Raw genomic sequence first — 10,345 nt, 5'->3', positions numbered from 1 at the left:
CCAAATGCAGACAAGTGAGGTGAAAAAATACAAAAAGGAAAATGTAATACATAAAAAGAGTCCAAGAAGCAAACACAAAGTACAAATAAGGAAAATCCAGCAATGGTAAGAATCAATAACAAAAAACGCTAACAGCAAAAGGCTGTTAGGACAAAAACTAGCAAGAACAAAAATTCACTGAAGGCAAACCTTACAGGAGTAGATCACAAATACTAAGCGGCCGGTACAGTTAAGCAGGGAGCCAGAGAGCAGGGTAAGGAGCAGGGCCTAAGCGGAAGCAGGAAGCAGGAAGCAGGAAGCAGGAAGTCTAGGAGTCAAGGAGTACAATCTGGCAACTGGTATGTCGCCGTTGCCTGGTTTAAGAGTCCTCAGTGATTGCTGATGAAGATTGCTCACAGGTGTGCTCAGCCGGCTCCACCCTCGCCTGCTGAGGTGCAGTGTGAACATATGGCAGATAGGCGGCAGCAGAGCGACAAGCAAACGTGACACAAAACACAAAGATTGAATGCACATTTAACAGTGACATTTAACAGTGTTGTGTCATGCGTAAACTGGAACACTGGCTTTTGATACATTCATAGGGCCTTCAAAAGCCAGACATTGGTTGGGAGACTGTGGCTGACCACAATGGCAATGACTCTGAAACTGGCATTGTCGTGCCTGAATACAAATACCCTCTCACCGAGGACGCCACCAGCCACTGGCAGAACTTGCCAACATTAACATGCATGTCATTTTTCTGTTCTTCTGCCTCATCAACATTTTTATCTTCACCCGTGGTATCTTCAGGCAAGTCCTCTCTGATGTTTTCATCCTCTGCTGTCCTCATCATCCATCAAGTGGGTTCTGCAGGGATAATCTACACCAGGGGTGTCAAATCTCAAAGCCTACTGGACGTTACTCCTCACCCCAAACCCCAATTTTGTATCTTTCTCCGTATCGACAAGTAATACTTGTAGTGAGCCTTAAAATTAACTTGCTAACAACACTTTCATAACACTTTTGAGAGCGTCGCAGCCATCTTCATCACACACAGAACAATGGACAGGCCATAGCACACACTGATAGAGAGAAAGTAAGGAAGCGCAATTGTCAGATTTTTCCAGGAAGCGTTCTTGTGATGCAAATGTGTTACTCATTCCCCTTACCTTCTAAGGACGGTAAGATCAAAGGGCACAGACCAAGTGTGAAGTGGCCCAAAGCTGTTGGAAAGAGTGAGTGGGAAACAGTCAACAAATCCTGGAACAACAAGGGGGCACAGCAGAAAAAAAAGTTGGAGAAGATGGGAGACATAATCTACCAGTATGGAGAACAACGCTTTGGAGTGAACATGGGGAAAAGCAATAATGTAACACCAACACCAGCCAAATCCAGGAGACAGCAGGACATCGAAAGACTGATCAGAGAGAGAAGGCATCTGACAAAACAGTAGAAGAAGACCTCTTATGCAGCAAGGGATGGTCTCACACGACTCTAGAGACATCAAATCTCGGTTGGCCACATTCCAAAGAGCAGGGAACGTGTGGAAAGTGCAAAAGAGGAAGGAACACACAAGAACACGGCTTTATAAAAACCCTTTCTCACACGACTCTAGAGACATCAAATCTCGGTTGGCCACGTTCCAAAGAGCAGGGAACGTGTGGAAAGTGCAAAAGAGGAAGGAACACACAAGAACACGGCTTTATAAAAACCCTTTCAAATTTGTCAAGGATCTCTTTGCTAAGGAAAAAAGCGGAACCCTCAAAACTTCAAAGCAACAACTGGAAGAACATTTGCAAAAGGCCCACCATGACATGAAAAGGCATGAACCACTAGTCATCCCACATGATATCCCACCTATTAACCTCCTGAATTTCATCTGGAGACTGGCCCTCCAAAATGGAAGGAAGTAGAGAACATAGTACGGCGTGCAAGATCGTCATCAGCCCCTGGACCAAATGGAGTGCTGTATAAGCTGTATAAGAACGCACCAGATGTTCTAAGCTATCTGTGGAGGCTCACGAGGATAGCATGGCAAAAGGGAATAATGCAAAGGGCTGGAGGCGTGTTCATTCCCAAAGAGAAAGATGCAGCAGATATCAGTCAATTCCGGTCAATCTGCCTTCTCAACGTTGAATGGAAAATCTTTTTCAGCTTGATAGCACAGAGACTGTCCACTTACCTGGAGAAGAACAAGTACATTGATACATCTATACAGTTGCTTGGAGAATACCAATATGATCTGGCACCAGAGCCAAACAGCTAAGGAGGACAAAAAAGACCTCCTTGTAACCTTCCTCGGCTTGGCTAATGCCTTTGGATCAGTTCCCCACACCCTCCTCTGGGAATCCTTCAACTTCTTCCACGTTCCCTTATCCATTACTGCTCTAGTGAAAGCCTAGTTTAAAGACCTGCAATTGTGCTTTACAACAACATCATGGCAGCTTCTAGGAGTAGGCATCATTGCAGGCTGCGCAGTCTCACCCCTGGAATTCACAATGGCCATGGAAATCATTATCAGGGCCTCTAGATGGGTGGTGGAAGGAACCCGCCTTCCACCTATCTGAGCATTCATGGATGACATGACCACGCTGACCACTACTGCAGCATACACCAGGCGGCTACTTGGAAAGCTGCAGGAGCACATTAGATGGGCCCGGATGAAAATCAAGCCAAATAAGTCACAAAGCATCTCAATAATTAAGGGAGAGCTTAAGAATGTGAGGTTCTGCATTGATGACGACCCAATACCGATGGTGTCAGAGATAACCCGTCAAAAGCCTGGGCAGATGGTACAATGCAAGCCTCAGGGACAAAGACCAGGTGCAGGTACTAAGGCAGGACATGACCACCAGTCTGGACACCATGAACAAGACAATGCTGCCAAGGAAGCTCAAACTCTGGTGCCTACAATTTGGACTTCTCCCTAGGGTAATGTGGCTCACGATCTACGAGGTCCCAATAACAACGTTGGAGAAGATGGAGCAAAACATAACTTCGTATGTGAAGAAGTGGCTTTGGGTTCCTACGCTGTCTGACCATCTCAGCATCTACGGCAAAGTAGTCCTTGAACTACCTATCACAAGACTCACTGAAGAATACAAGTGCTGTAAAGTGAGACTACAGATGACCTTGAAGGACTCCAGAGATCAGACCATCAGCAATGGTGCACCACCTCTAAACAGTGATTAAATGGACACCATCCGACGCAGTGGCGTTGCAGTGAATAAACCAACTAGGTACAAAGCTTCAGTTTCACAGAGGAGGAAACCAACTTGGTACAAAGCTTCAGCTTCACAAAGGAGGAAAATGGTGGTAGAGGTGAGGCTGAAAGAAGCAGAAAGGCTCTCTCTTGCCAGCAGAGACAATGGAATAGGTGGGAAGACGTGGAGAGGAGAAAGCTCAACGGGAGGCAGCTCTGGGAAATTGAAGCAAGAAACATCAGCTTCATCATAAAATCTACAGTACATATGATGTGTTCCCATCCCCAAAAAAACTTCACCAGTGGTATTCAAGATCAAGATTCAAGAGTTTTATTGTCATATGCACAGTAAAAACAGGTAGTTCTGCTATGGAATGAAATTCTTGTTCTGTTCATTCTCCCCCAAAAAAGAAAAGAAAATACAAGAAAATGAATAAGAACATAAGAAACATAAATACCAATAAATTAAGCAGTGGTATTGCAAAGACCCAACCTGCGCCCTCTGCCCAAATCGTCAAACACATCTTGACCAGTTGTAGGACCAGCCTCACAGAAGGCCGCTACACCTGGAGGCACAATCAGGTCCTCAAGAGTCTGGCAGCAGCCCATGAGAGCAAGAGGAACACCATCAACTCCTTGCTCTCGAGAGCTGCCAATTCCATCTCTGTGCCAACATTCCTTCGAGAGGGACAGAAACAGCCTAACCACCCAGCTACCAGACCAGAAAGTGGACAACTAGTCATGGCCCGGGATTGGAAGATACTACTTGATATTGGCAAGCCACTAATCTTTCCCCCAGAGATTGCAACCACCACCCTCAGGCCAGACTTGGTGCTAAGGTCCCCTTCGCTGAAGGTGGTCTACATCATAGAGCTCACGGTCCCATGGGAGTATTCCACCGAAGAGGCCTACGAATGCAAGAAACTGTGCTACACAGATCTGGCAGCAGATGCACAACAACTAGGATGGAAGGCCAAGGTCTAACCAGCTGAAGTAGGATGCAGGGATTTTGTGGCTTCCTCTACTGTCGGGCTTATGAAAGACCTTGGCATTTATGGACAGGCTGTGCGACAGACAATAAGATCAGTCTCTGAAGTGGCCGAAAGAAGCAGTCAGTGGTTATGAATCAAGAGCAAGGACCCCTGCTGTGCTCAAAGCAGAGGGGGGCACACACCTGGGATGCCGGGAGTTGCCGATGAGGTCCGATGAGGTGTCATGTGCCGATCAGTGGGCCTATCATCACACATGTATAGATGTGTGTGTTGATGTTTTTAAGATAGTCATGCAAAAAATTAATTAAAACTAACATCAATAACACTACGCATTGAATGTTGCACAAAAACATTATCATGAAAACATTAATGTTGCACAAAAACATTATCATGAAAACAAAACTGCATAGAAGTACAATATTCACGGGTGAAATTAGCTCCAGCAAACACACACACTTGCTTATTTTCAAACAGACAGACATACTGGCATTAATTATGATGTTGTACACCGAACTAAGTACTGGTCAAACCTCGCCTTTATGCATTCACACACATCATCAGCATGAGGGAACAAGGACTAACACACGTGTATCTGTGGCTCACAGGTCATAACCATGGTGTGTTCCGGGGCCATCAAATACAATTATATAAAATGAAATAAGACAATTGTACTTCCATTATGCGATACGAATATATACAGTTTTTCTGTGTCTTTAGACCCCCCCCCCACACACACAATAGATGTTCTTTTGATGTTCGGCGTGTCCCTGAATGCACATCATGAGGAAGTGTAGTTCAGAGGAGGACTAGAGACGTGTTTGTGAGTTGGAGATACACATTAGTGATTCCCACTGATTTACTTACCAATCCAGTACTGAGTAAAATTCAGGCTGGTATCGGCGATACTGATACTTGGCATAAAGAAATTATTTAAGTAAATAATTTAATTATTTATTTAAAACCCTAAAGTGTAACTCATATAAAATATGTGAAAATGGTATTTAAAATGAAACCATTAAAATAAATGACCAAGAATTACTATAAGAGTGAAAACTTTATTCACAACTCACACATGGCTCGTTTATGATCATCCTTTCAACAGACAAACATTACCGTGCCAAAGTATCAAAAGTACCGATATTTTCATTTGAGAATGGATTTTTTTTTTTAGAGCTTATCGATCCACACATCACTAATATACAATGTTGTGTGTTTGCCCCTTCCTGACTTATTTTTTTTTGCATGTTTGTCACACTTAAATGTTTCAGATCATCAAACAATGTAAATATTAGTCATGACAACACAACTGAACACAAAATGCAGTTTTTAAATGAAACTATTATTAAGGGAGAAAAGAAAATCGAAACCTACATGTCCCTGTGTGAAAAAGTGATTTCCGCCTAAACCTAATAACTGGTTGGGCCACCCTTAGCAGCAACAACTGCAATCAAGCGTTTGTGATAACTTGCAATGAGTCTCTTACAGCTGTGGAGGAATTTTGGCTCACTCATCTTTGTAGATGTGGTGTTTTCCAGCATGAAGCGCCTTTTTAAGGTCATGCTACAGCATCTCAGTAGGATTCAGGTCAGGACTTTGACTAGGCCACACCAACCCAAGTTGGTTCCAGCTTAAGGTTACCAACAGATGGCCGGACATTCTTCTTCAGGATTTTTTGGTAGACAGCAGAATTCATGGTTCCATTTATCACAGCAAGTCTTCCAGGTCCTGAGGAAGCAAAACAACCCCAGACCATCACACTACCACCATCATGTTTTACTGTTGCTAAGACGTTCTTTTTGTCAAATGCGGCTTTACTTTTACGCCAGATGGCGGCGTAATGGGACAAAAACCTTCCAAAAAGTCCAGTGCACCTTGTTATTCATCACCTTTTCACACAGGGCCATGTAGGTTTGGATTTTTTTCTCCCTTAATAATAAAAGGTTTCATTTAAAAACTGCATTTTGTGTTCAGTTGTGACTTCGTGGGGACACTCTTGTGCCGTCCTAACAGAGATGTGGCTTGACATCATGTGCTTGTGTTAATCACACTACACATTTTAACGTAATTAATGAAATAAATTAGTTACTGCTGTTAAGGCGCTATTTTTGACAGCCTTATTTACAATTAGAATTGTCTTCAACTGACTAATCAGGAATAAAACTGTAGATGAAAAAACATGACAAAGTCATCTGTCATATCATGTTTAAAAAATAAATATGAAATGTATGATCTAAGAACTATATCTATTAGATTGCAGCAATATTTACACATTTAATTTGTAAAAGGTCTACTTTTTTTTAAGTGTAAAAAAAACAAGTTATTTCCTCGCTATTACCCAAACAATGCATTATAATTGCAGATGATATCTGACTCAAATTGAAAAAAAGACATTGTTCCCTATTCTTGTATGTAGTCAACGATATTCATATCTTGACCTACACTGGATTGCTTTTTAGCGTCTTTTATGTATAAAAATGGTCAAAGTGACGTCAACACATCCTTTAGTTTAGTGTGTAAAAAAAGATTGGACAGGCCAGAACTAAACGCTACAAAGTGGATTGAATGATGTTCCTGACTGGTGCTTCTATGATGCGGACTTGTCACGTATCTTGACATGGATGAAGAGTGAGGAGGGTGAAAGGCTGGAACCGTCCAGCTTCATCAGTGGCACATGACGGTAACCTGCACAGGTAAAAAGTGCTGCATGTTAATGGAGCAGAAGCTTATATTTCACTGTGACGATATTATATGCCCTTTACTGACTGTACAATTCTCTCATGACTTCTATTTTTTTATTGTTGTAAGCTACAGTATTGTTACAGTTTAGACCAGGGGTGTCTAAAGTGCCCGCAGCAGTTTTTTTATTGGCCTGCGGCACATTCTAAAAACACAATTTAACAAGAAAACTAAAGAAAAACAGTAAAAATGGAAAAATCAGCTGTTAATTTTAGGGGTGTCACAAGATCTCGTGTCACCAGCGAGATTAAAACGTGCCTTTCTCGTTCAGAAAAAAAAGTCTCGTGGGCACTAGGCCTGGGACGATAATACATGAATTAATCACACAATAAATGAAAATGAACTGTATGATTTTGCCTGTCTCAATATATTGCCATGTGCATGCATGTCTGTTTTCCTCATCTCCCGCCTCCAAACAGGCAGGAATCTCTGTTTCAGCACTTTGGCACATTTGTCCTATAAAACACCGGCATGAACGGAGTGAGCCCTTTTGTCAGTCATACAGTCGCTTTGTCTCGGTGGGAGTAGGCGGGGCCGCTAGTGTACACACAGAGTGCAGAAGGGTGTAACGTAGCAGGAATTATATTAGTAGATTGTAATATATTGTCGTATATTTTTTATATTTTGCCATTGTTTTTATTAAAAGTTTAAAAAAATCGTCTCATTTTGTGGAGTGAGTGTATTGTGACACCCCTCGTAAATTTACAAGAACAAAATATTGAGAAAAAGTTGAAATCTAATGAGAAAAAGAATTTTACGAGAATACCATAATTGAGGAATTTTTTTTTATTCTAGTAGCATAACGTTGAAATATTAATAAAATTTTTTTTATTTTTTTCAAATTCAAAAAAACAATGAATAAAGTTGTTGTTTTTGGAAAGTTAGGTTGCGGATAAGTTAAATAAGTTAAATTTAAAAGAATAAAGTAAAAAATATGGGAATAAAGTCATAATTATGAAGAACATTTACTAGAAGAAAGTTGTAGTAGTTGAAAAAAAACAGCAAAAATGGGAAACAGCTTTACTTTTACAAGAAAAAAATGAAAATATTAAGAGAAAAAAACTGCAATCTAAGAAAAAAAAATAAATTTAATAAGAATTACGTGTAATATTAAGAGGAAAAATAATGTCATTTTCGTAACAAAGCTGTAACAAAAAAAACAATGTTGTCACTTTGGAAAGTTAGGTTGCAGACAAAGTTATAAAGTTACCAGAATAAAGTCAAAATATTATGTGAATATTTTATAGTCATAATTACAAGAATTGAAAAACTTGGAAAATAAAAAAAGCTAAAATTTAAAAAAACAGCAGTAATTTTACAAGAATAAAGTCAAAATATTCAGAGGGAAAAAACTACAATTTTCTGCGAGTAAACTCATAATATTATGAGGAAAAATAATGTCATTTTAGTAGCAAAGAGTTGAAATATTAAAGAAAATAAGTTATTTTTTTTAAGTCATAATATTATGAGAAACATACAAAAAAAAATAAATGTTTTATGGGTTAGGTTAGGTTGAGGCAAACGTTATAGTAATATGGGAATAAAGTCATATTATAAAAAGAAAATTTAAATTGAAATATTCGGAAAACAAAAAAAAAACACTTTCACCTAAATGACAAAGCTGAGATGCAGTTTTTTTCTTGAAATATATAGAACTTTTTAGCTTATCCATATGTGTTGCTTTACAAAATATCAAAGTGGCAAATGTATCCTTTCTTTTTTCCCGATGTGGCCCTCCCTGGACACACCCTGCACTCGAGTAAAACGTGTAACATCTAACCCTGCTCTTCCTTTGTGTGTTTTTAACATCTTGGAAATTAGCCTTGGGATAGAATCTGTGTTGTTTGTCCATAGCCTGATGTTTAGTTACGTTATTATGCATACATTTTCTTTCACATAAATCAGCTGACTGATGCAAATAGAACACATGACATCCGTGCATGTTTTCAGTAGCAATCAAGCATCAAGCTGATGGTCACTGCATCACTTGTACTTGCATTCTTGATAAATGAAGCCAAAGTGCGGCCTGGGGTACTTTTGTGATGATGACGACATGTGTTGGTGGTCAGTATGGGCGAGTATCTGCACATACCTTTGCGCAGGCTTTTGAAAGGTAGGGTGTATTGTCCCAGGAAGTCATTGGATGAAGTGTAGTCATGATCTTCCACCATGAAGCGAACCAGAGCCAGGTCAGGAGCGTGAATGGTAAAATTAAAGGTGCAGTCCCACTGTGGGTTAAATCCTGAAGCGACGATGGAACAATTAATGTACATTCATCTTGCAACGACGCTGCTACAACATCATGATGATGACAGTGTTATGGGATGTCCGTACCGTTGTTCTGGATGTGATGTGTTTTCTTCTTGTCGTTGTCTATAGAAACACCATGGATCTCTACGCAAACCTGAGGGTCCACAATGGATGTCGGCTTCTTCAGTTGTTTCGGCAACTGCTGTGCTGAAATAACCTGAAAAAAACAGTACCTTGGTTACATACTGTACAGTGCCTGGCAAACGTCTTGTCGCTTATCCTGCTCAGATGTTAAGATGAATGAATATTGTGTATGACTCCAATAACTCATGTATCAAATCCTCCGGAATGGCAAAGAAAGCAGTCCTGCACGACCCCCAGACTTCATCTTCCAAGCCTCCTCCTTCATCTATGCCCAAACACACTCAATAATGTTCATGTCTGATGACGAGGCTGGCCAATCCTGGAGCATCTCCACCTTTACTTTCAGGAACTTGGATACATTAGAGCAGGACACGACACCGCACACAGGGTTCTCTGCCGGCTGCAATAGTACGAGCCACATGTGATCATCATATACCCATCACATTTTTCACAGAAATTGGCCGATACTCATCTAGTCTCAACCCACCCATTTTTCATGTCAAGTACTGGAACATGTGACTGACAGGTGTGTCCTATCTAGAGATGCACAGTATCTTTTTTTCCAAACAGATACCGATAACTTTCTGCTTGTTGCTCAAGACCGATATGGCTACCGATAACCACTAACTTTTTTCTATCTACTTTTTAAATTGAGATTTACCTGTAGTTTGTGCACACCTGGAGGTAAGAAGGATTTGACCAACTGTAGCTGTTGATTTGTCCTAATCAAATATCAAGATGACATGACTACTACCACATCACTACTATCAGGAGAACCACAGTATAAAGCCAAGGGAGCCACCTGCTGTGGCCCAGCAAGGTGCACTGTATTCGGGCACATGCTCCGAGCAGCCGTACGCCACGGTGGTCTCTGGCAAACCTTTTGCACTTTCCAAATGCCGCGGCCAGGGCGTTTCAGGTTGCTTATAAGGTTTTTTGTGCTGGATGGGGTTTTTTTCCCCTCATCGCGGACCATTTGGTACAAATTCCTTCCTCCTGAAGTAAATGTTTGTTTACCAGTGAGGGGGAAGTTACGACAGGC

At 40.9% G+C, this 10,345-nt stretch overlaps 1 protein-coding gene across 2 annotated transcripts in view; it reads right to left on the bottom strand.

Moving 5' to 3' along the window:
• Positions 1-3,389: 3,389 nt before the first annotated feature.
• The window catches only part of LOC129177084 (1-phosphatidylinositol 4,5-bisphosphate phosphodiesterase delta-3-A-like), a 36,495-nt gene continuing 29,539 nt past the window's right edge, over positions 3,390-10,345 (bottom strand). Inside the window, exons 14-16 of one of the 2 annotated variants that reach the window (XM_054767825.1) lie at positions 9,244-9,376; positions 9,002-9,151; positions 3,390-6,855 (exon numbers count right to left, since the gene is read on the bottom strand). In XM_054767825.1, the coding sequence (XP_054623800.1) occupies positions 6,758-6,855; positions 9,002-9,151; positions 9,244-9,376 (381 nt within the window). In that variant the 3' untranslated portion in view covers positions 3,390-6,757. The remainder of the gene's footprint in view (positions 6,856-9,001; positions 9,152-9,243; positions 9,377-10,345) is intronic. The other variant, XM_054767826.1, reaches the window with a different exon arrangement.

This window comes from Dunckerocampus dactyliophorus, chromosome 2 (assembly GCF_027744805.1).
Source record: "Dunckerocampus dactyliophorus isolate RoL2022-P2 chromosome 2, RoL_Ddac_1.1, whole genome shotgun sequence".
Taxonomy (NCBI): domain Eukaryota; kingdom Metazoa; phylum Chordata; class Actinopteri; order Syngnathiformes; family Syngnathidae; genus Dunckerocampus; species Dunckerocampus dactyliophorus.
This window is presented reverse-complemented; position numbering and strand designations above follow the sequence as displayed.